Source organism: Pseudocercospora fijiensis (assembly GCF_000340215.1).
Source record: "Pseudocercospora fijiensis CIRAD86 unplaced genomic scaffold MYCFIscaffold_2, whole genome shotgun sequence".
Taxonomy (NCBI): Eukaryota; Fungi; Ascomycota; class Dothideomycetes; order Mycosphaerellales; family Mycosphaerellaceae; genus Pseudocercospora; species Pseudocercospora fijiensis.
The window spans coordinates 7,008,773-7,032,587 of record NW_006921533.1 but is presented as its reverse complement, the minus strand read 5'-3'; the positions used below and the strand labels follow the sequence as shown (position 1 = coordinate 7,032,587).

Genomic DNA, 23,815 nt, shown 5'->3' with positions numbered 1-23,815 from the left:
CACCGCCGGGACGGCAGATACGATGGTTTCTCAACGACAGCAGCGGTGCGCCGTGCCTGGACCATTAATCTCTCGGTGTTGCGTTTCGGGAAGGACTTGAAGCTTCGTGTATGCATATCACAGGCGACGGAGGCACGACTTGCAGCAAGCTCGCGCAGTTGGATGCGAGGCCCGGAACGGAGTGCATGAGCTTCATCTACTGTAGTTATTATGTTCCCCAAGTGCTGGCAAAGCTACTGCACATCTAGGTATGCTTAACACTAAAAGTCTTCAAGAGTCCGAACTGCCATAGGCCCCCGAGCCGTCGCTATTTAGGCGTGCATTCGAAGCAGTCTGGACTGGCGAGAGAGGTGATGAGCGGACATGTCTCACCGCTGGTTACGCGACAGCGCGGGCGCTTTCTATGCAGATTGGGAGTTGCCCGAGCGGAAACTGCCAGCCATTATTATTCAACTCGATGTGCCTGTCCGAGCCGCTGCGCTTTTACCGCTGAACCATATTATTGTTCTCCTCTAAATAAGCGACGAAGTGTTCAGCGGTTGACTCGTGGTCGGCAGCCATGGCTCGGTGAAAGCATCTTGGCCGACCGACGACCGTGATGGCTAGTTGGCTTTCACTAGGCAGTGCATCTCACACGTGGCACGGTGGTCACCAGTTCGCTTTCTTCGTCGAGGTGATGGAAGAAAAGGGGGTTCACGAAGTCATAAGGCCTTGTGGCCCTTGTCGCAGGTACGTCAACAGTGCTGGTGGTCCTTTGTATCTATCCGATAGCTGTCCGCGTGAGCAACCACGTCCAGCCTGGCGGCAGGTCTAGCCTCGATCTGTCCGGAGGTGGCGGAGCGCCAATGCAGTACTACTGCGGCACGCTGCGTGTGGCAGCAGACTTGGTGTGCTGGAGCAACCAGCTACTTGCCATCTTGCCTGTCAGGATCCTCGGCTACCTCCGTACATCGAGTGTGCACAGAAAGCTGTGTCTGCTGCCATTGGGAGGAGTGCTCACCGTAACGTTAACTTATGGAGAAAGCTCTCGATGGCGAGCGAGTAGAAGGTAAGTACACTTCCGTGCTGTACCTATCTTTGCAGCTTGACCCTTTGACGACGTGCCCCACCATTATTGCACCATTGAGAAGGGCAAGTGATCGACGGCTTGGGAGGGCATTGGAAGGCAAATGAAATTGCGTACTGCAGGGTGGCTGTCTTGAGACGCGCCAGGAACGTTGGCAAGCATCAAGGGCCAGGCTGCCAGCTTGTTGGGCTAGTGAAACTCACGTTGTCTCACAGAGCGCTGACAGCTCGAGCAGGCAGTAGGCGCTCGCTTGCTTGCCTGCGACGTCGACGACACGTTCACATTGTACGTACGGAGTAGGTGGGATGGCACTGTTGGAATCAAGGTCAGTGTACAGGCAGAAGTGTAGGCTCGGTGCAATCCGGCGCGGTATGGTATAATGCACACGCTATTATTATGACAGCATTCCGAGAACACAACAACGTCCGAGCTTACGCAGCTAGGCCGCAAACAGACTAGCCCCGCCTGCATTGCGTGGCCAATGATATCCAGGTTCATTGTTCCAATCGATTCCACCCAGAGAGGCTGCTCCTGCCGCTGCCGCTGCCGCTGTCATTGTCACCGTGCTACATACACCGCCTCGAGCCCTCTACCCTTCTGCATATCACCTCTTCTCACCATAGTGCTCCCGCCTGCCATTGACAGTGCTGACCCACGGTCCTTGACTTCGCTCGGCCTCACGATCGCTCCTTCAATCTTCACACCTGCGAACGTGGCGTGACTGCCTGATCGCGACACATTCCAGGTAGCTCCGGGCAACGACGACGGCTGTGGTTGCGACCCTGAAGAGCAAGAGCTCTGCCTGCCGTCTGGGCCGCCGATTACCTCTCCACACCCTACGACTCTAATTCCAACAACATCCAATTCTACCCACAGATGTGATACACGCTCGACCGGGAATCCGTGAACAGCCAGCAGCGTACCGCCCAAGCTCAAGCCCAAGCCCAAATCCGGGATCCGTGAAGCGCTTCGTCATCACTCTCCAGTTCCACGCGGCAAGCCATCATCTTTCTGCCACCACGACTGTACAGCCTGCAGCTCATCTGGACCGCTGTTCGCCTGCTGCACTGCACTGCTCTGTGCTATAACGACGACTGCCGGAGTGAACCCCTCGAACATCATCATCATCACCCTAACCCAGACCCCACTTGCATCTGAGACTGAGACTGAGCCCCCGACTGCAGTACACATACCGACCGGGCCATTTGGATGCTGCATGCCCCTTTGATGCTCGACCAGGCATAGCAGCACACCAACCTCAGGCAACACATTGGCTCCACGCTCAAGCTCCCTCCCAACGACTCATCTCTTCCGCCTGACTCGACACGGCCTCACCTCCCACCTCTACCTTTCTTCTGTCACATATTCACCACACACTTGGTTACCACCACCCAACCCCGACTGCCACGCCCGTCTCTTTGTTCACGACCCGTAACGACTTATTTACCGACCGCCAACTACTGCTCCTTGACGGACGCCCCCCCTCGCCCGCCGTGCGGCGACTTATTGCACTTCCGACATCTGCAAATACGTACAAATGATAAACACGACGATCCTTACGTTCCTTTGAATAGCACATTTGCACCCGACGAATTGATTTCCGAGCAAGCGAGCGTTTGAGCGGCTTTCCTGTATTGTTATCTTGGATTGGAACCGGAGTTGAAGAGAGTGCCCTCCTATCGGGAAAAGTTTACGACTTGTTGGCGTTGCTAGACGTTGGCGTACGTGTGTGTTTACGAACATTCGACACATCTGCTCCGACTTCACTCTATGGCTTGTATGCGAGATGGCTTTGAACAAGGACGCCTTCTCGATAACGGACGGTTTATAACCGTCTCACCACTCAACCATGGATCATTCGGTATGGTACTGGCCGCCAGGGATACCACCACTGGGAATGATGTCGCCATTAAATGCATCACCAAGCCTGGAGCTCCCTCCGTGTGTCCAGCTGCTATCTCGACCGACGAACGTTCAGAGGAGCTCGCAATCCATTCCAAGCTGCCACGTCATCCCCACATTGTGAACATGATCACCAGCTTCGAGACCAACAACCACCAATATATGGTTCTGGAACTCTGCAGCAATGGCGATTTGTACGAAGCCATTCGACTTGGCAAGGGACCTTTGGAGACTGGTCACGTCCGTGACTTCATGCTGCAGCTTGTCAGTGCTGTCGAGCACTTGCATGCCAACGGTGTCTACCACCGTGACATCAAGCCCGAGAACATCTTCCTGACATCTGATGCAACCATGAAGCTTGGAGATTTTGGATTGGCAACTACTGAGACCTGGTCTACTGAATTTGCCGTGGGCTCCGACCGCTACATGGCACCAGAGCAGTACGATGCTGGCGTTTACGGCTATGGATATTCTCCGGCAGCAGCTGATATTTGGGCAATCGGTATTGTCTTGCTAAATGTCATCTTCCAGCGCAACCCTTTTGCTGTTCCCACACCAAAGGACCCACTGTTCAACGACTTTGCTCGCGATCGCCAAAGCATGTTCGACGTCTTTCCAAACATGAGCCAGGACACCTACAACATCTTGCAACATTCTCTGGCTCTAGATCCTGCCAACAGGTCACTTTCGGCCGTCCGCGAGGCTCTTGAGAATGTAGTCAGCTTTACGACAGACGACGAGGTCCTGGACGATGATTTCTGCACCAACGAGACTGAGCTTGTACCCGTTGCTACTGCTGCTCGTGAGCCTCTCCGTACGCCGTCGCTCACCAGTCCCAACCTATCATCTGGCGACTCCTTCCCATGGGCCACTGCTCTGCTTAAGACGCCTCAGAAGCAGTCACGACAGCTGTCAACCATCCGTGACGAGGACTTCGACCTGTTCCCAGAATCCGCCAACAACTCAGAATGGCAGTATGTCGATACTGACGAGGCCTCACTGTCTTCCAACCTCGATTCTGGGCTCGGCATGTCTTACAAATCCACCAAGTCTTCCAAGTCGATGCAATCAATCGACTCTGCTAAGCGCATGTCTGGCTTCGTGGGATCCTTGCCAATCAGCTTCTCTCGTCCCTCCACCAAGTCGTCTCCATATGTTGCCAACGGCTTCTCTAAGAGCTGGAGTGACTTGTGGGATGAGGAAGAGGAAATGCAGATCGAAGAGCATCCACTCGAAGATGCTGGCATCGGAGCAAGCATGGACATTGACCGCGTTACTATTGCCAAGCCATGCACGCCTCAGCTTCCAACTGTGACCGAAGATGGTCGTGGAAGTGTGACCCCTCGTCAAGCTTTCGCAACCATTGATGCTAATGTCGGCGCTGCGACACCCTTGCGGGAGTCAGTCAACCTCAGCGATGTCAAGCCAGAGGAGAAGCCTGTATTGGTCAAGACCAAGTCATCGTCGATCCTCGACAAGTGGGCTGCCTTGGGAAGCTTCCGTCGTGCCAAGCAGCAAGAGTCAGCATCCGTTGCGACTGCTGCTGTCACGCCGGCAAAGACCAAGTACTCTGAGGCTTTCGCAAGCTTCACGCCCTTCAGCAGCAGCAAGAAGGCGAAGCCGACACCCAAGACCCAGCAAAAGCAGCGTGAGCGTGCCCCAAGCTGGCGTCAAGGTAGCCCACAGCGACTTCGCTCCTCCTCCTTCAACAGCAGCAAGGTTTGGCAAGATGATAACAACTGGCGCGAGCACAAACACCAACCAAATATGAATACGACGACACTGCCGATGTCGATGCCCATGGCTATGCCCACGCCTGTGCGTCGGTCGATCGGACCCAAGAAGCGTAGCCCCGAGAGGAGCTTCCTTGATGATGTCCTTGACGATGATATAAAGGACGTAGATCTTGAGTGGTCTGGATGGCGTATGGACGACCTCCACTTGTAGATTGACCTCGACTTGTATTTCAACCTGGCCCTACTTTGTCCAAGATGTTTCACTTCACACACGGCGCAGCTCTGCAGAGGGATTGGAGTTCAATATGGAAATTGCTATGGAGATTTGGAAAGGGGTGCCGGTGAGCACCCAGGGAGTTCTAACATGAGAAACTGCAGAGGAAGATACCACATTTGTTTTCAATAGGACAAAGTAGGGGAGGCTGACGAGTCCAGCTCAACTCGTTCTGTAGAATTAGCTTCCCGCCCTCAAGAAGAGGTGCGAGTGTGAACAATACAGATTCTACCACTCAAAAACCATGATGCTCTCCATTTTCACACTGGGTGCTCGTGGTCGTGGTCGCTATGTGCCAAAGGTGTCAGCTGACGACATTAGTCCTTCGATCTTCAGCTCGCCTCTTCTTTTGTTGAACAATTGCTGCCATCACGCCGTCTTTGCATTGACAAGGGGTGCAACTTAGTTCCTTGGACAGAAGGCAACAGTCCGCCCGCCTAGATAAACCACCTTGCAACGCTGCCCAGGCTGGCTGTAGATATCATCTACCCGGGACAAGATGCTGGAGAAGCTGCACAAGCTGCGTCCCAGATGTTTGAAAGCAAAACCATTCAATGGCCATCGCGAGAGCATTGCCGCCAGGCAACCAGAGGGCGTGACACACAGTCCTGCAGACGAACTGAACCCGATGCTGCCGACCGACTGGTACGACACTGTCAAGCCTGAGAATGATCTTCATGACACCTTGAACCAGTGCCATCTGCAGGAGCAGAGTCCACTGTGGAAGCTGCCGCCGGAGATCAGAAATGCCATCTTCGATCTCGTCACCTTGCCAGAGATCATCGAGCACGCGGAGGATTCCGCTCAGAACATAGGATAGACGCGAGGGTGGCCCATACGGATGTGATGAAAACCTGTCGTCGCATTTCTCATGCTCGCAAGTCCTCTTCGGCATTGGCTTCTCACAAGACCCAAGACAAGACGCGCGGCGACTCTGGCACTTCTTGCGTTCGCTGACCGAGAAACAATCGGAAGACGCTGCACCGTCTACGCATCTCTGTCCACGTGTCTTGACATTAGTCGTCAGCGTTACTCCGGAACTGCTTGTCCACGTTTCAGGTAACGGAAGCCAATCGGGTTTGGAAATGGGTTGGCTCTGAAATCCCTCTTGAACGAATAGAATATTCGTACACTTGATGAAGGGGAATCTTCGTCAGCTGTTGCGAAGCGTTGGTCTTTACAAGAGCCTTTGGAACAGGAAAGCTATTCGATAGGAAGTCTTGAAAGTGGGTTTCCGAAGGATGTTCGTTCGCTTGTACGACAACATGCCGCCGACCAAGGCAGTGCTCAGCGATCATTGGAAAGCTTCTGGGCATGATGATGATACCGAGCGACAAGTTTTTTTTCTTCTCATCAAGCTCATGCTTTATCAACTCCACCCGAAACATCATCACGACTAACCCGCCATGCGAGGAAATGTCTTCGGAAATGGAACGATGAGAATTGATTGTCTTCTCAAATTCTCTAATGAGAGGCATGGAAGAATGCGAGGACTGCGCTACCAGGCTGAACAAAAAAAATGAATATACGTTATTACGATATACGAACCTCCACCTCGTGCGAGATATCCAACAACCCCAACAACACTTCCATCTTCACTTCCGTTCTCGTAACAAGCAGAGCAAAGCCCAGGAGGATCGACGATTGCGTGAAGTTTCAAAAGCGATAAGTAGTCTTGCCTACAGCTCACCCATAGCTCTCCAGAAGCTACCTACCTACCTACCTAAATAAGCTTGACACAACTCCTTTCCAGGAAGCATTTGCGGCGCCTTCCAACTGGACACGAGCTTTCTTCGGCAAAATTTGGTAGAGCTAGAGCTGGGAACAGATTAACCCAGGTCCCGTTCGGTCGTCCGGTTGTCGTGGTATAGATAACTGGTGTTATAGTGGATTTCCACGGTCGTTGTCTCCACTATATATCGTGTTAGAATTGGCGCTATAATACCACCATAACAGGTGTCTGTTCGGTTGCCAAGTTGTCGTGTTATTAGCCCCTGTAGGATGTGGTAGAGTCACCACCACTACTACCACCACGCCTTTCCTTATTGCGGTCTTGCGGCATCACGTAGGGCTGAGAAACAGGTGATATCTTGCCAACTGAGCAGTGTTGTGAATCGTGCTAAGGATGCAACTAATTATCGGATTGACAACTATGTAACTATACGAAGAAGGATTAGGAGCCTACTATAGAAACTGCAGTTAATATACCTATTATATGTCCTTCCTCTTAGTACAGGTTAGCTAATACTATTAGCTGACTAGTATATTACCTAACTAAACTATAACACTCCCCCTTAGGTAGAGATAATATGCTATTCAGATTAGATACTCCAAATCTAGGCTTAGAGCTTTACTTCATCTTCTAACTGTCTTTAGATGTTAGGCTATATCTGCTTTATATGCAGCTTTATATGCTGTACTACTTATACGTGCTTATATTATATTGTTTGCTAATTGGTTTGCTTTAGAGTAATGTCCTTAGTCGTAATTGCAGGGTTAGTAGGCACCTATAAAAGATACTTAAACTTGACTAGATAACCTAAACTTTTACAATCCACTCTTTAGCAATCCCTAGAGCACTAGCAGCCTCTACTAGATTTCAAATTCTTACTAAGACCCTTAAGTCTAATAGCTAGCCGAGACTTTAATATAGCGATAATTCTTTACCCTAGCCCGGGGAGTATAGCGAGTAGTATAGATAGTAGTAGCAGCGGCGGTAGTAGTAATGATCTAAACAAGAATCGGCACCCTTCGCGTTATAACAAGCTTTAGCTTATAGAGACTAGTAAGTGTTGCTGTTAGAGTTTCCCCTTTTCTAACAATTTGCTAACTAGGCGCAGTTCTTAAGGAAGTTTAGTTGACTATCGCGATTCTTTAGAGAATCATCTAGTGCTTAACTAATATTGGTCCGGAGCAGACTCCGCCTTAGCTACGTAACGTTAATATTAGGCATTTTATTACGAGCTAGGATAATGCTCGGCTGTTTCTAAGTATGCCTCTGCGTCTGCGTAAGGCGGCTAAGGCATTCAATTTAGGCTTAAAATCGAATGTTAACTACTTGCCTGCCGCGCTTGTATATACGGCTGCTACTAGACGCGTGTATACTAGTAACAGCTAGTGCGGTCCTTATAAGCAGTTAAAGGGTCCGTACTTAGAGTATGTAACTCTAAGTTATCGAATCAACGGTTAGGATATCGCTTTCCTAAAGGGCGCTTGTACTAACTGTGCTAGCCTAAATTATTATAGTCAATGCGAGTTCTCTAGTAAGTTGAATCTAGTCTTATATATTTTTTTTGAAGCAAAAACACTAATTCTTTTATTAGGTTACGTCTCTCGGCTACGCTCTAATACGAATCGTTAGACGCCTATAGCGCCTCTGCCGCCTCGCAATCCGGGGAGCAGAGCAGGCACTAATTAGCGTCGTCTGTACGTGCTAGTCCCGTCTAGCATCGATTAGAGTACTCCTTAGGGCGCCTAGGTAGTAGCAAATTTGCTACTATAGTAGGCAAATGCTTATACCTAGGCTGCTACTTAGGGACGTAGTCGTAGTCTAGGTTCTAGGTTGTTTACTAGTCCTAGCTCGACTCGTGATTCTAGTAGTCCTTAGAGGGGTTTCTCTAATTACGAAGACAGTAATGCTGAGATAGGTGGCTAATTAGGGAGATTCGGTTTTTTCTAGTAGACAGAGAGCTGTAATGTGTGTTTTCGATTTTGAAATAGGCTAGGCAGTCTAGATTAGTGAAAGCCTTGTAGTATTAGAGAGTTTCTAACTCTTAAGGGCTAGGGTATTTCTTCCTGCTTAGTCTCAATGTTGTTATAAAAGAAATTTTGCAGCTTAGACTGTATAGTACAGCTAGGCTGTTTCTAGAAATTAGAATGAAATTTAATGAGTATATAAAGCTTGTTTTCTAATCCTATAAATAAGATTTTTCTTTCCAAAGGAGTAACTTAGGAGTTTGTCCTAGAGACGCTGTATTATTAGAGAATTTTGTTTAGAGATTTAGGCTTAGTAAAACAGTCCGCTAGCTGTTTATCAGTAGTAACGAATTCGACACTAATCTTTCCCTAGGCATACTATTCTCTGCAGTAGTGGTTCCTAAGGGAAATATGCCTCGACCTCTTAGAATTTGTGTAGTCCTTAATAAGGGAAATAGCTGACTAGTTGTCTACCTAGATATGAATCCTGTTGACTTCTTCCCTAGTAAGTAGTTAAAGCTCAGTTATTAAATTTCGGAGCTAGCAGATTTCTCTGTATACTTCTATTAGAGCAATATATTCTGCTTTAGTGCTAGAGAGTACGACTTCCTTCTAGAGCTGTAATCTCTATATAATTGGAGTGTTGTTAAGAAGCATAAGGGCGCCTAATGTTAATCTTAATAATAAAGGGTTACTAGCAAAGTCTGCGTTAGAGTATGCCTAAAATTCTAAAGTTTTCTTCTTTCTAAAGATAAGTCCTTTGTTAACTGTGCTAGTAATGTACCTCTAGAGATGTTTAGTAGCTATAATATGCTTAGGTCCGGGATTCTAAAGGAACCTAGTAAGGTGGTTGACGGTATAGCTGATATCTAGTCTAGTTTAGTTAGCTAGAAACTGCATTTTACCAATTATAGTGTTAAATAGCTAGTAGTCCTAACGGTTATAGAGGGTTGTAAGAGGCTCGTAAAGCTTCTTAAGTAGATGCTTTATTGGCTTGTACTAGTCTAAGCTATGCTTCTGAAGCTTCTCTTTAGCATAGTGTATCTAGGAGATAGTAAGGTTTCCCTCCTTGTCTTCCTTTAGATAAAGGCCTAGAAACAGGTTAGACGTAATAATCTTAATTGTGTACTTCTTACGAAGACCTTCAATTAGAGCATCGATCTTTACCTTAGAGGTTCTAAAGATTTGGAAATTATCTATATAAAGGAGGACAAGAATACTATTACCTTGCTATAGGCAACAGTCACTCTTTGTCCTGCTTAGGCTAAGTTGACGAAGAGTGTCTAAAGTATTATAGTACTAGAGATTAGCAGCCTGCTTAAGGCTATACAATCCTTTTCTAACACGGATAATCTACTTTAGAGGGTGCTTCTTAAATAGGTGCGCGCCTTCTAGGGGTCTAATGAAAATCTCTTTGTCTAGAGGGGGATTTAAGAAAGCAGTCTCGATATCAACCTGTCTTCGCTTCTAGTTTTTGTTTACTGAAAGCTTAAGGACAAGTCTAGCAGTAGCTACTCTTAGTATAGGAGCATAGGTATTAACATAGTTAAGACCTTGCTTCTATATAAAGCCTCTAGCTGTCCATCTTGCCTTGTATTTATTAATAGAGCCGTCTAGCAGGTATTTGATCTTGAAAACCCATTTTCCTATTAGAGGTATTCTGCCTTTTAGCAGGGATTCGGCTAGAATCTACTCGATTATACTAGACTTTTCAAGAGACCTTATCTCTTTTATAACGGCTTTTCTCTATTTATCCTAGTTAGGCCTTTTTAGGGCTTCAGCTAGGGTTATTGGGTCAGCTAGCTTCTAAGCATCTTTTATAGCAGTAGCTATAGCAATCTTAGTAATCTTGCTATAGTTATGCTTAGCTACGGCTCTGCTAGACCTAAGTCGTACTTCGGCTTAAGGAGGGTTTAGCTAAGGTGGGTTAGGAGCCCTCTTTCTCTTACTAGTAGTCTTAGGGACTTAGAAGGGAGTAATTAGGGTGTCTTCTAGTTCAGTAGTATCTGTTTCTTAAGTGTACTGATTTTTCTTAGGAGCAGCTTCCTACTAGGCAGCTAGTAGTTCTAGTTGGTGATTTTAGAGTATTAGCTCATTAGCTGTAGGTATTAGCTGAGGTAGTATTCCTTGCTTAAGTGTACCTTACTCCCCCTAAGCTATAAGGGAGTCTTCCTAATCTTCCTAATTATAAGCCTGCTAAGGCTAAGGGATGCTACCTCTAAATAGCTCCCCCTAAGGTTCTAAAGAGTGCTGAAGTGTTTAGTCATTACTAGGGAATAGTGCTAGGATTCCTAACTCAAATAAAAGGTTAGACTGGGTTTCAAGTACCTAAATGGTCTCCTAAGGGACAGCTAGTCTTAAATACTCCCTCTAAGCTTAAAGGGTACTTAGAAGCTTAGTGAAATTGTCTTTATAGACAAAGTCCTCGTTGAAGGTAACGTATAGAGAGAATCTAATATTATACTGCTATACGCCATCCTTCTAGTACGGGTTCCAAAGCAGATAGTTTGTTAATGAATTTTCTTAGAATCTAATGAACTAGTAAACGAAAGCTCTTAGTGCAAATTTCTAGGAGTTAAGTCGTTTAACCCCGGATTCGAGGTATTTGAATGCCTTGTAGCCAAACCGTCTCGTCTTAGATAGGTTAATGTCTATACTGCCGATATTTAAGTCTAATTCGAAAGCCTTAAGTGGAACTTCCTTAGTTCTTAAGTTTACTAGTCTGTTAGTTAGGTAAATCGAATGCATTACTGCAAAGCACTAGCAGTACATTAGTAGGCTAGAGTTAATCATTATTGCTCTTACCTTAAGCAGAATCGTCTTATTTGACGACTCTGTAATGCTATTCTGCTCCGGTGTATATAGTGTAGATATATCCTATCTAATACTAACTTCCTCTGCAAAATGTACTAGATCGTTGTTAGTAAACTCTCCCCCGCTATTACTGAAGATAATCTTAGGGATTTTGTTATATTACCTCTTGATTCTAGCTATCCAGTTAGTTAGCTTGTTACTACTTGTTACCTTGTCTTTGTTTCGAAGTAACAGACCCTACCTGAGCCTAGTTTTAGCATTAGTTAGGATTATGATGTACCTGTTTCTAAACAGATCAAATAGTTGTACGCTAACAAGGTTAATATAGACTTCGTTAAGGGCTTTTTCTAGTCTGGTTCTGTGTTCTCTTAATATAACTCTTTGAGCTCTCGAGAGCTTATAGGTCTTATAGTGCTCGAGTTCAGATATATTAACTTCTTCTAGGCCTAGAATGGCTTCCTTAGTAGCTGTTAGGATCTTGTTGCCGACGTAGCTAAGTCTCTAATGCTATCTCAATGTGTCCGCTCGTAGTCTAGCGATAGCTAGGGCTAATAGCTGCCCTTTCTAACTCGATTCTAAGTTTGGTTTTAAAGCTAAGCCTAGCATTTTAACTTTAGCATCTTTAAGGGCGAGTACTCCTTGTACTTCCTTAACCTTTCTAATTGGCTTGCCTTTAAGCATTAAAGTGCTTAAAGGTCTATCTAAGTGAATACTACATTTCTTCTAAAGACGCTCTGCTAAGATTAGGTTGCAATCTAAGTTCGGGGAGTAGAGGACGTCTATTAGAGTGATTAGGGTTTTCTTTCCTTTATAGGTTAGGAGGATGTTAACAGTTCCTAATCGTAATATACTTAATTTTCCTACTGCTTAGGAGAACTGAATAGGCTTAGTTAGGTGCTTAAGATCGCTGAACTAGCTCTTGTTCCCTATAATGTGTAGTAATGTACCTGTATCCCAAACTTTTGTATTAGCTGTTAGGTTCTTAGAGCTTGCTGCAGCTAGTCCCGGCTTTGCAATAGCTCCCCTAATTAGGCCCCTACTAAGGCCGTCTAGCTAATAGTCTCCCTTATCTTCCGAGTTAGAGGAGGAGTCTGATTTATCTTTATTATTGTTAATAGTACTACTAGATTTGCCCTTTCCTTTGCCTTTACCCTTCTTGCCTTTGTCTTTGTCTTTGCTCTTGTCTTTCTTTCCCTAACTAGGTAGTGCTATATTAGGGTATTGCTTGTAGCACTTAGCGTTAGTGTGTTTATGCTTGCACTAAGTGCACTAGTCGTCATTATTGCTAATAGCCCCTCTAACAAGCTTTAAGCCGCTAGATAACTGTCTAGGAGGCTTTTCTCTCCTTAGGGACGTCATTATTGCTTTAAGGGAGGAGTCCTTAGCTTTAGGCTTATTATTATACTTCTAGGATCTGAGCTATTCGTAACTAGAAAGGCCCTAAATAAACAGTATCCTAATAAGCATGTTAGGCATCTTAATATCTAATAACTTTATAGGCGCTTCTATTGTTATAACTAAGCTAGCAAATTGTTCTGTCGATGTTTGGAATCTATTAAACTACTGCTAAAAAGATTCGCAGTACTGCTAGGTATTCGGATTAGTAAGGGGCATCCTAATGTGCCTAATGAGTTTAATGGTATCAAATATGTCTACGGTTATAATAGGCTTGTATAGAGCCTCAATGTAGTCGTATATATCCTTAGCTAACTTAGGTATATTACCGAAGTCTAGTCTAAGGGTAGGGTCGAGTCTAGCAATAAGTATGCCTAGGGCTTAGATGTCTTTCTTCTTCCAGTCCCTAAACATATCTCTATACTACTGATCGGCTAAGTCCCCTATAAACATGCTTTTCAGAGGTGGTTTTATTTCATTAGCCTAGTCAAGTCTATAGAATACTATACTAACTAGGTCCTTTTCTAGAAGGGCCGCCTAGAACATAAGCTTCCAGTCTTAGAAGTTAATCCCCTTCCTAAGAACCTAATTCTCCTTTACTGTCTTTGTCTAATTGGTGTCTATCGTTCCTAGCTGCCTTTTAGTATAGTGCTAGGTAGGGCTTATAAGGGACACTTGCTAGGTTTTAGTCCGAACTAGAGCTCTTAACTAGGTACCTAATAGGTCTAGATAGCTAGCTCTGTTTGGTAGACTCTAGAAACAGTTCTTTTATAGTTGAACTAGATAGGTGAGCGTATGCGCCGGGCTTATAACCTATTATAAATCGTGCTAAGGATGCAACTAATTATCGGATTAACAACTATGTAACTGTACGAAGAAGGATTAGGAGCCTACTACAGAAACTGCAGTTAATATACCTATTGTGTATCCTTCCTCTTGGCATAGGTCAGCTAATACTATCAGCTGACTAGTATATCACCTAACTGAACCACAACAAGCAGAAGGATCGAGTTTGCTAGATAACTATGGTTTTAGTGCACTATACTACATTCAGGCATAGAAGCGAGGGTTAAATGAGTATCCACTTTGGCCAGTTCAAGAAGTGTTATTTGGACACGATAACACACCACGATAACGACGACAACCGAACAGACCGCTGTTGTGGTGGTGGACAGCGTTATCTAAATAAAGTGGACCCACGACAACAGGACGACCGAACGGGACCCCATTCCTATCAAATTTCGGTTTCGGTTTCGCTATATGGTCCGCTTTTGATGATGACGATTGAGGCTATGCTATGCTATGCTGCTTCTCCTCCCTGCATTAGGCCCCGTCACGACAGGACATACTTGTCTCTCTCGATGCTTTTGTTGAGAGCTCTGCCTATTGTTTTTGAGATTAGATGGTCAGCGGTGAGTGCAGCTTCTGTTCTTGGTGAAAGCTTTCTGTTGTTGCAAAAGTGCCGGTGAGAGAGCCATCAAGTCTTGTCGAAGTATGTTATTTTTATTAGATACTAAATGGGGATGGGGAATCTGCGATCGAGAAGAAATGTGAGTAACGCAGGAGGATGAAGATGCAGCAGCATCGTGCACTCTCCTCAAGACTAGACGACCCGTGGCCACCGCCCACTCACCACTGTTACTACTCTTCAACGACTTCCATTCATACAACATGCTTTCGTTATAATTATACTATTACTACTCCTGTGCTGTATATTCCAGCGATCGTACATACATGATCCTCATATTTTTTCTTGTGTGTTGTGCTGTGAAGCATTCACTCATTAAGTCTTCGTGATTTTTCTTCTTCTATAGCAAACCTCATTCCTCGTCGTGTACGCAACTTCGAAACCACTCGGACCATGCCAGACTCCTCGCAAACCGACCCTCCTCCATATGTCTACTATCTCGAGCGGGAGGAGACTTATTTTCACGCGTTTGACAGGTATCCAGAATGAGAGATCTGGTTCTAGCTGTGACTGTCGTGTCGACATCTCGGAGGTCCGCTCGTATGTGTCGAGATTCTGGGTCCAGCGTCTAGTCGAAGGGCTTCCCGTCACTGTCCTCCTAGAAGGCCATCGTATGTGGTGATATTCTTGCCATTAGCATGGCACGATGTGATATTATTCAGTCATTGGGGCTGATCGGACTTTGTGACTGAGCTTGTCGCATTGCAATGATATTGAGCTGCGACAACGGCATTGGCTCCTGATCAGCCGGTGAAGTAGGCAATCCTCCACGGAAGCTCTTCACACTGCCGGGTCTGCTACGTATTATTGGCGAGAGCATCGGACTTGCCGGACGACTGCCTTGGCCCAGTAGTCTCGGACTTGTCAAAGCCACCTCCGGTGACACAATCTGTCCAGCATACGGAGAAGCAGTGATTATCGTGCCTGGAGATGTCAAAGGTGGAGGCGCCGGGCTTTCTGTTCGGAAGAGAGGGTGAATGTGGGATTCGTCTGCGCTGTTGTCGGGCGCACTTGATCTTCTTGGGATCGACATGGATCTCGGAAGGTTGCGCAAAGACCCTGTCTCGGATGAAGGTGAAGCCACTGGAGTATCCGCAGGAGATACCGGCTTACGCAATTCTTCTCCGTCGCCGGTGAAAGGTCCATTCAGTGGATGCGCGGGCGAAACCGGACGACTGCCGGGGATGGTCTCTAGTCGTGTTTTGGATCGAAAAGAATTGTCAAAATCGTCGTCCACTTTTGATGTATCCCAGTTCTCGAACTCGTCAGTGCTCCTCACAGCTTCCGTGGCAGCCTCGCCGGTTGAGTGGATTTCTCGTGCATCTCTCGTAGAGCACCAGGACGTGCCCAGTAGTAGACGAGTTCGAGATGTCATAGGTTTCAAGGCGTTGCTCGCTGAGTGCCTTAGCGAGGATCTCGGGCTGGACGTGAATGCAGACAGTGATGGAGATGTTGGCTCTTGATTCTGCTTGACACCAAAGAATTTTGGCGAGCTAGGCCCTAGCGATCCCAGATGGACGGCTATTGATTGGGGCTTCATGGAGTACGGCGACTGTCGTTCTTGGACGTGTACGGTGGGAACCTCGGATTGGCTTTTGGGCGTGCGAGGCCAGATGAGATAGTAGAATATTGATTGCGGCACCAATGCGATCAGTTCGATAGCAATGCCGGCTCCGGCGAGGTCGTGGGCCCTCGATTGATTAATGTTGTCTCCGAGGACATGATCGCGGGTCACATTCAAAGCTGAGACAAGCGCAACGAGACCTAGTATGGTAGCCACGAGGCATATTGACGCGCCAGATATCCAGGCTGAAAGGGTGGAGGCTCGTGAGGATCGCCGAAGGAAAAATGCCGTGGCTACGAGAAGCGTGATGATAGAGAGTATGTCGAATGCTGAAGCAGCTGCAGCAACAGGGAAGATGGATTGGCGGCGCAGAGACGTTGCAGTCAGTCGCGTAATGATGGCAGTCGTGGCGATCTTTGTTGAGCATGCCAGGCCGGCGGCTGCAAAGAAACTTAGCGTCGATCGATCGATATTGCGCGGTATCGATGCCATGGTGAGATGTAAGATTGCTGGGAGGCGTGAAGGAAGGAACACAGAGGTGGAGGTCGTCCTTTCATCAGGTGCTGGTCGTCGCTATCAGCTTGTCGACGTGGTTGTAGGGCGAATGCTTAGCATGGTGTCGTGAGTTGCTGCAGACGAGAATGTGTCGGCCATGAACGATGCAGTTGTCGACGTCGTTTACGAAAGCATCAACGCCATCCAATGCCGGCCCACCGCGTCGCGAAAACGGAGTGAGAGTTGTTTATGGCGCTGGCAAAGGCGGGAAAGGGAAGGGCTGCGGGCTGCGGTTTCTATGTGGTGCTTGATCCCGAAGCTTGATGTTGCACGACTTGAGCGCCAGCGCCAGGGCGTATCCTTGCACAAGAGGAACGAGATGCTTCGGAGAGGCGGCGACGGCGTGGGAAGCCGGTCTGGTGTCGCGATGTCGACGCTCTCGACGCTCGACAGCTGAAGTGTTGCACAACATGTGGAGTTTGGAAGCAGTCAGCTAACGCGAACATCACGCGTCTGGACATGGGTAGTATGAATAAAGTTGTTAAAATAGTCGCACGTGTACAAACCTTCTGAAATTGCTGTGAGGCGGATGTTTAGTGCTTTGCGTGCGCATCGTCAACAAGTGGTGAGGACGCTGCGTTATTGCAGCAGGCAATCCCAGTTGTGTGGTGCCTCACGACGCGCCAAAAAAAGCCACCACCCAAACGGTCGAGCAGTGGAGTCGGGCTCGCGTCGCCTCGCGTGCAGCGCAATAATAATACGGCAAGTGGGAATCGTGCAGCACGTTGTGTCGTGCTTGCATTATGCGCGTCTGATGAAATGGCAACAGCCTGCAGCAGTATACCGTCGTACGGGGAAGACTGTGCGTCCTTCCGCGCACATTCCCGGCGTTAGATACGCTATGATATCGGGCTACTCAGGTCTCTGAAAGTCCAACTAGTCGGCGGCACTGCGAGATCAAACCGGAAATCGGCGGTGTCCAGGCTCGGACAGAGGTATTCTACCGCAGGAAGTGCGACTGAAGCTGCTGTCAAACCATGCGACGTGGTATCGTTCGTCCAGAAGAGTTGCACCGTGTCGTACAGGACTCGACGCCATGCAGACCTGCTCTCCGAATGCGTTGGTCTGCCGACGGTCGCACAAGCATCGGTCGTGGCGTGGCGTGGCGTGGCGACCAGGCGCTTGATGAGATGACGAGAATGGTTGGGTTGCTGCTGCATTGCCAACGTGTTATAGATGGCGTGTGTAGGACAGGGAGGGCCATTATTATTGAATTGAGCGCTCAGCGGCCTGATTCGGGTACCACGCAGCGCTGCTGGATGACTTGGTCGCACGCGCATCTCCAGGCCGTCCGGACGATAGCGTCCATATTATGCCTCATCAATGGCCGACAAGGCGTGGTTGAGATGGCCCCAGTACCTGTGCAGTGTGCATGGTGTGTGCGAAGAAGCTTGGGCTTGCGACTCGCTGGACGAAGTTACCGCTCATTTCCGAGGAAATCGAGCTTGCTTGGCGTATTGATAGGGCAAACGTCATATGCATACAGTGATAGAAAGCTGAGTCGCCATTCAATCAATTATTGATGAAGCACGAAGCTCCTGTAATTAGGCACCTTTAGCAGAAGGTTTCAAATGGCAGTTGCGCACCGTGCACGCGGCAGTGGCACGCACTAGCGCCTTAACATGTGAATAAACTCCGTATAGTTATCCGTACGTAAAGGATTAAGTAAATAAAAGCATAGGTAACTATACGAGCTCGTATAGTTAACTGTATACGCTTATATAATCGCAAATACGCTAATTAGCCCCTACGCTAGGCCGTTAGTAGTTAAGTAAAGGAGTATACTAAGCGCTTAGCGTAGTAGCTTAAACCCTACCCTCGGCTTCTATTAAATTCCTCTACCGCTAGTATAGTACCTATTATATACGAGCTACTATATACCCCCTACCCGTATATATAATAGCGGAGAGTTTAGTAAGAGGTATATAAAGGTCGCCGGACGGCTGCTAAGGGTTATATAGGTCTAGTAGCCTATATATAATTACTCTAAGAGCCGTTATAGGAGGAGTTACGGAGATCTCGGAAGAGAGCGATATAATTAGAACTAGGTCCGTACCTTAAGAGAGGTATATATTTAGGCTTCCGAGAATACGTAGAGTATTTGGAAGCTTAGATTTGTTAGCAAATACCTCCTATTTAAAGCTTCTTAGTATTATAGCCGTTCCTATTACCCTAAGACCTACCCTACTACCTATTACCGCACTTCTCGATCTAAACTATAGCTTCTCGCGGAGCGATCTATACCCTCGCTTAGGTCCTTCCTTCTATACGCTACTAGCTATAGTCCGCGACTATAATAGTTAACCTACGCTATATAGTCTAACTATATTACTCGATAGTCTAATAACCTATCGCTTAGTAGCTAATTAGGTCTACGAAGTAAATATACTACTCGTTTCTACACTAGTCGAAGAGCCTATCTAGCCGCCTATCTAGCCGCCTATCTAGCCGCCTGTTTCTACGCTAGTATCTACGCTAATTAAGGAGCCTGTTTCTATGCTAAATAGCACTTGAATTAATAGTTAGACCGACAGTTAGACCGACAGTTAAACTTTAGTTAATTTAGGTCCTTCTTAAGACGACCTTATTGCCGCTACTATTGCTAAGGAATATAGCAATACTCGACTTAATAGTAATAGCTATATCTCGGCGGCTAGTAAGCTTACTCTTGCTAAGGTTAGCGCTACTACGGCTTATAAGCGAGTAACTAGCAAAGTGCGTAACTAGAATGCTAGCTTTAAGTCTATTATTACTACTACTTAGCTAACCGATAAGCCTCTTATTAGCGATCTAGTAAGGGCTTATCGTATAATAGTTAAGCGCCGAGTAGTTGCGAGAAGGCCTTTTAACGGAGCTTCCGGAGTTGTCGTAGTAGAGACCCTTTAAAACTAGCTTCTCGATAAGGCTATAAAGACACTATTTCGACTAGATAAAGTATAGCGTAAGAAGGTATTAAATACGAAGGAACTAAAGGCATTTAATAGTCCGGCCGAGAATATACGTAATACTATACTATCGACACTCTCTTAGCGTAGTAGTTAGGCTCCGGCTCTAGTAGTAACGGCTCTAGTAGCGGCTCTAGTAGCGGCTCTAGTAGCTGCTCTAATAACGCCTACTTAACGAGTAGAAGTTATCGACTTATCGACGCTATCTACGGTCGATAGCAATACCGCTTAGCTTACTAAGCGTCGTCGTTTAGACTTCGAGACTAAACGGCTCTAGCGTAGATTATAGGTATAAGGAGCTATACTAAAGGAGGTACTATCGCCTATATTTAATACTCTAAGAACACTCGCTAAGGGCCGTAGCTTAAGACGTAGAATTAGCTCGCTATTAGAGTCTTTAAGTGTCTCTATTATTAGCGCCGTTAGCGAGGCGCCGAGCATACTAAGTCCTACTAGCCGTACGAGAGATATAAGCGACTTGTCCGCCGTAATAAGCGCTATAGTAAGAGACGTTAAGCTAAAGATAGTACGTTAAATCGATACTGTCTAGTCTAGTATTTAGGCCCTATAAGTAACGATAACCGCTTTATTGCTATTAAGACCCTTACCTTTATTATAAATAGAGCTTCTTTCTAATAATATTATAGACAGTTAAGCGGACTCGCTAGACTACGACAACGATAGCGACGGCTTCGTAGACCTTAATACTATCGATAAGGATATATTCTCGTAGATAATTTAATCTCTTAGGGTTAGGGTTAGGGTTAGGGTTAGGGTAAGGATAAGGGTTAAGCTTAGGGTATTACAATTGTCGTATTCTTGTTGTCGAGAATGTTATAATTACTTAGTCGATATCTTCTTTTACGAGTACCTATTCGAAATTGTAGCTTCGTTCGATATAAGAGTACTAAGACCCTCTATATTTAGTAAAATCGTAGAGTCGGAGCTCGAATAGCGAACCCGTATCGACGGCTCTAAGGAACTCGTAAAATAGGGTAGGTATTATAGTATATAGCTCGAAGTAATGCGGAAAGCCGAGATTTTATCGCTTAGTAAGCAGGCTTCGACCTTCTACGACTCGCTACGTAATAACGTATTACTCGTTTTCGCTCGTTTTTAGACGATAAGACGCGCCGTATACTAAAGAATATAGCGTACGTAAGAATATATAAAATTAGTAATATTATTATTATATTTAAAGTCGCAAAGTATCTTATATAATATACTACGCGCTAGTGCGGGTATACCCGCGTCTACTACTTTCCTATATCTTCTACCTCTATCTCCTAATTTAATCTTCTCTCGTTATATTAATAACCTTAATCTCGTCCGTCTTATAGTCCGGTATAATCGTCCGACTATATCTAAACAAAGCGCTACTATCGAATACCTCGTCGCCTACTTAAAAGCCTACTCCGAAGTGCCTACTATAGCGTAGAAGGTCGTCGTTGCTAGTTAGAGCTATAGGCATTATAGGTAGGGGTAGTAGATTAGCGAGATATTCGCGCGTACTCGGAGGCTTTACCTTATATAGTCGACTAATCTTATTCTCGCTACGATAACAAGTAAGGCAATTAGTAAGTAATATAGCAACGATATATATCGCTCCGACTAGTATTAACTCGACTCGGAGCCTATAGAAGTACTTTATTAACTCGAAGTTATTAATAACCTCTATAGAGCCCTATTCGACTAACTAGTAGATAGTACTTATCTCCTTTATAGCCGTAGTCTCGTTAGTATTACGAAACTCGCTATTTACGGTCTTCTAGCTTTCTATAACCCTATTAGCGATATTATATACTTAATTACTATATAAGAATACCTGCTCTTTAAATAGTCGATATAGCTATCTAGGCGGCTCGAAATACGACTTCTAGACCTTATTAAATCTACTCTCTAGCATTAACGTTATATCGCTATAGAAGCTAGGTGCTAGGCTATATAGCAATATTATACTATCCGAAAGGACAATACCTTAATACTTAAGGCTATAGAAGTGCTTATAGCTATTATAGAATAGCCGCTAGTTACAAGTCGGTCTATAGCACTTCCGTAAGGTACTATCGATATAACTAAATATATACTTAATATCGATTAATCTAGCGATAGTAATAGCTATCCGCTATAGGTATTCTTTACTTAATCGATTAAAGTCCTATACTAATCGACCTTTCTAGCGCCTTACTAATTAAGTGCAAGTAGTATTAAATACGATAGACACCTAACCCTTACTACGACTAAATATCTAGTATAGGTTATACTAATAGCCTAGATTTAAGAGCCTTCTATATACTATATATAGTACTATTATTAGATCGTACCGTATACGGTTTAGTAGTTTAATAGACCTAATATCTAGCAATTTAGTTAATTCTAGTACCTATTACTTAGTAAAGCGGAAGTTACTTTAGAAGTTAGTATTAGAATATGTTTCTAGTAACTACTGCTTATCCTTTAGATACTCTCGCGGCTCTTTATATAGCCTATTATTACGAGCCTATCTATGCTAGTATTTACGCTTAGTCTTATTATCTCGGCGAATAGCTAGATCTAGTAGATTGTCTACCTTAGAAGCTAATATAGCTGCTATAGTTACTAATATTCTACCGTAAATAGCCGCTATATCTTCTTCGAGTTTACTATCCGTCGAGAAGCCGTCCGAGTCGTACTACGCTATAGTATACTATCGCAATTAACGTCTATTCTATAGTGCTAATTATAGTAAGGTCTACGACCCCGGTCGCTTCTTAGTACCTCCTTTGCTTACTAAGCAATCGTTTAGTAGACGCCACTAAAACCTACTACTAAACCTCAAATTGGCCGTTATTCTAGTTATTCACTTTCCGCCGCTAAAACGACGCTATTCGCGGCTTCTTACATATGAGAAACGGCCGGAAACCTACTGCTAAAGGTGCCTATTGAGAAGAGTGTGAATAGACAGGTGAAGGTGAAGGAGAGGTAAATGCTCCAGTAGACGTGGCAGTAACGAACTCGGCACTTGCGACTTGTGACCACCATCCTGCGCGAAACAACTCGTACTTTGCATATGCGTGCACTGCTCTCCTGTAACTACTGATCTCCCACCATGGCAATGACCATGGCTTTGCAACAGACCACACCTCCTCCAGCTCCGACCTGCCCATTCCTCGACCTCCCGTGCGAGCTGCGTCTCGAGATCTACTCATATGCCATTCTCGACTGCCGTCATATCACCATTGGCGTTGCGAAGCTTCAAGGTGCACCACACGATATAATACATCGCCAATATGGCGGCAGGCGATCGCCCTATCCAGCTATTCCACTCCACAGTGAGCCCGTCGTCGAGACGCGATACTGCCCTTCGCTCCTGGATGCAGTGCAGCCTGCCGCCATTATCTTGACGCCAGATACCGCCGATCCTCCCGAGGATACATATGAGCATACTCGAACGGCATACCATACACTTTCTGCTGTGAACAAGCAGGTCAATGAGGAATTGAAGACGCATTTTGCCATTCCAACCAGAAGGCACACCAGCCTCTTTGTGCAGTATCCGCACGGACTTCACATCCTGCATGAAACCACACCTCGACTACTACGACAGTCGAGAAGTGTCCACCTTGCGGGCACCTACATCCCCAGAAATTATTGCCCACCGCGTGCGGCGTCACTGGGTCGAGAAAACGCTCCAAATAAAGAGAGGCTGCAAGGCGATAAAGTGCCCGATCATGCAACAGAACTTGGCATTCTGGTAAAGTCCTGCTTCGGCTCTAGGGTTCAGCATCCCATCGAGAGGCTCGAGCTTCGTATCTACTATCCCGGAGAGGACTCTTACAGCACAGTCTGGGCCGGTAAGCGGCTTGACATTCATATCACTAGAACTCACACTGATAACTCACCAGACGACGATTCTCCTGTCTGCGTAGCACTGCGTAACATCCACCTTGGTGAAATTGCCATCGAAATATGGCGAGGGAGATATGGAACGGGTGTCTACCTCACAGCTACATCCGCCAAAGAGCGTAAAAGAGTCGTGAGCACAGTCTGGCGCAAGCTGGAAGAGGGCAGACGTGGTGAGCCAGCCTGCGGGAGCTTTGTCCTTGATACAAATTGGCCAGATTGGAGCGCCAACTACGAAGCGTCTGACGGGCCTAGAGGCGAAACCATTATTTCAGAGCCAGTAGCCTAGTCGTGGCCATGTCAGCAGAACATCCACCACCACACATCGCCGTGAAACCATTCGGCGAGATAGCTTTGGAGACCAAAACATCTTGGATATGGTCAATCACGGCACGAATATCCCAATCCAACATCATCACAGTGCTGAATCCAGATTTCCTCTTCCACAGGCCGCACTCCTAACGTGCTACCACACCAGGTGCCTGCGTAAACACGACTTCAGACAAAGTCCCATTCCC

The 23,815-nt window shown here is 46.2% G+C and overlaps 7 protein-coding genes across 7 annotated transcripts; 5 read left to right on the top strand and 2 right to left on the bottom strand.

Annotated features, from left to right (window-relative positions):
* The first annotated feature begins 1,694 nt into the window (after nt 1-1,694).
* MYCFIDRAFT_210624 (uncharacterized protein) lies at nt 1,695-5,216 on the top strand. The gene has a single exon (XM_007925782.1). The coding sequence runs from the start codon at nt 2,837-2,839 to the stop codon at nt 4,913-4,915; it is 2,079 nt and encodes a 692-aa protein (XP_007923973.1). The 5' UTR covers nt 1,695-2,836; the 3' UTR covers nt 4,916-5,216.
* On the bottom strand, nt 1,695-12,768 carry MYCFIDRAFT_206960 (uncharacterized protein; the record flags this gene model as incomplete). The annotated part of the gene is made up of 16 exons (XM_007925781.1): nt 1,695-5,076; nt 5,132-5,212; nt 5,245-5,266; nt 5,292-5,356; nt 5,381-5,387; nt 5,429-5,498; nt 5,527-5,931; nt 5,963-5,987; nt 6,031-6,085; nt 6,112-6,476; nt 6,533-6,685; nt 6,719-6,853; nt 6,877-6,890; nt 6,927-7,014; nt 7,044-7,109; nt 12,759-12,768. 16 exons carry the CDS (start codon nt 12,766-12,768, stop codon nt 4,970-4,972), a joined length of 1,668 nt encoding a protein of 555 aa, XP_007923972.1. The 3' UTR covers nt 1,695-4,969.
* A 1,188-nt stretch (nt 12,769-13,956) lies between these two features.
* On the top strand, nt 13,957-15,228 carry MYCFIDRAFT_206959 (uncharacterized protein; the record flags this gene model as incomplete). Its single annotated transcript, XM_007925780.1, has 9 exons — nt 13,957-14,050; nt 14,092-14,146; nt 14,173-14,234; nt 14,261-14,317; nt 14,344-14,369; nt 14,394-14,433; nt 14,463-14,562; nt 14,605-14,650; nt 14,698-15,228. The coding sequence occupies 9 exons, from the start codon at nt 13,957-13,959 to the stop codon at nt 14,971-14,973; spliced, it is 756 nt and encodes a 251-aa protein (XP_007923971.1). The 3' UTR covers nt 14,974-15,228.
* Nucleotides 14,619-16,407, bottom strand: MYCFIDRAFT_214390 (uncharacterized protein; the record flags this gene model as incomplete). Its single annotated transcript, XM_007925779.1, has 1 exon — nt 14,619-16,407. One exon carries the CDS (start codon nt 16,405-16,407, stop codon nt 15,010-15,012), a length of 1,398 nt encoding a protein of 465 aa, XP_007923970.1. The 3' UTR covers nt 14,619-15,009.
* MYCFIDRAFT_172517 (uncharacterized protein) lies at nt 16,406-18,091 on the top strand (the record flags this gene model as incomplete). Its single annotated transcript, XM_007925778.1, has 13 exons — nt 16,406-16,433; nt 16,460-16,504; nt 16,542-16,646; nt 16,675-16,710; nt 16,751-16,966; nt 16,996-17,035; nt 17,072-17,151; nt 17,178-17,272; nt 17,305-17,405; nt 17,435-17,831; nt 17,858-17,955; nt 17,999-18,010; nt 18,049-18,091. The coding sequence occupies 13 exons, from the start codon at nt 16,406-16,408 to the stop codon at nt 18,089-18,091; spliced, it is 1,296 nt and encodes a 431-aa protein (XP_007923969.1).
* A 4,207-nt stretch (nt 18,092-22,298) lies between these two features.
* On the top strand, nt 22,299-22,487 carry MYCFIDRAFT_172516 (uncharacterized protein; the record flags this gene model as incomplete). Its single annotated transcript, XM_007925777.1, has 2 exons — nt 22,299-22,329; nt 22,360-22,487. The coding sequence occupies 2 exons, from the start codon at nt 22,299-22,301 to the stop codon at nt 22,485-22,487; spliced, it is 159 nt and encodes a 52-aa protein (XP_007923968.1).
* Nucleotides 22,488-22,562: 75 nt separating this feature from the next.
* MYCFIDRAFT_206957 (uncharacterized protein) lies at nt 22,563-23,537 on the top strand (the record flags this gene model as incomplete). The annotated part of the gene is made up of 2 exons (XM_007925776.1): nt 22,563-23,248; nt 23,300-23,537. Coding segments are annotated over 2 exons (922 nt in total), but the record flags the coding sequence as incomplete, so codon positions are not given.
* Between the last annotated feature and the right edge of the window lie 278 nt (nt 23,538-23,815).

What these genes read in the sequence shown, in the direction of transcription:
- MYCFIDRAFT_210624 (XM_007925782.1), top strand. Translation starts at nt 2,837, where the DNA reads ATGGCTTGTATGCGAGATGGCTTTGAACAAGGACGCCTTCTCGATAAC.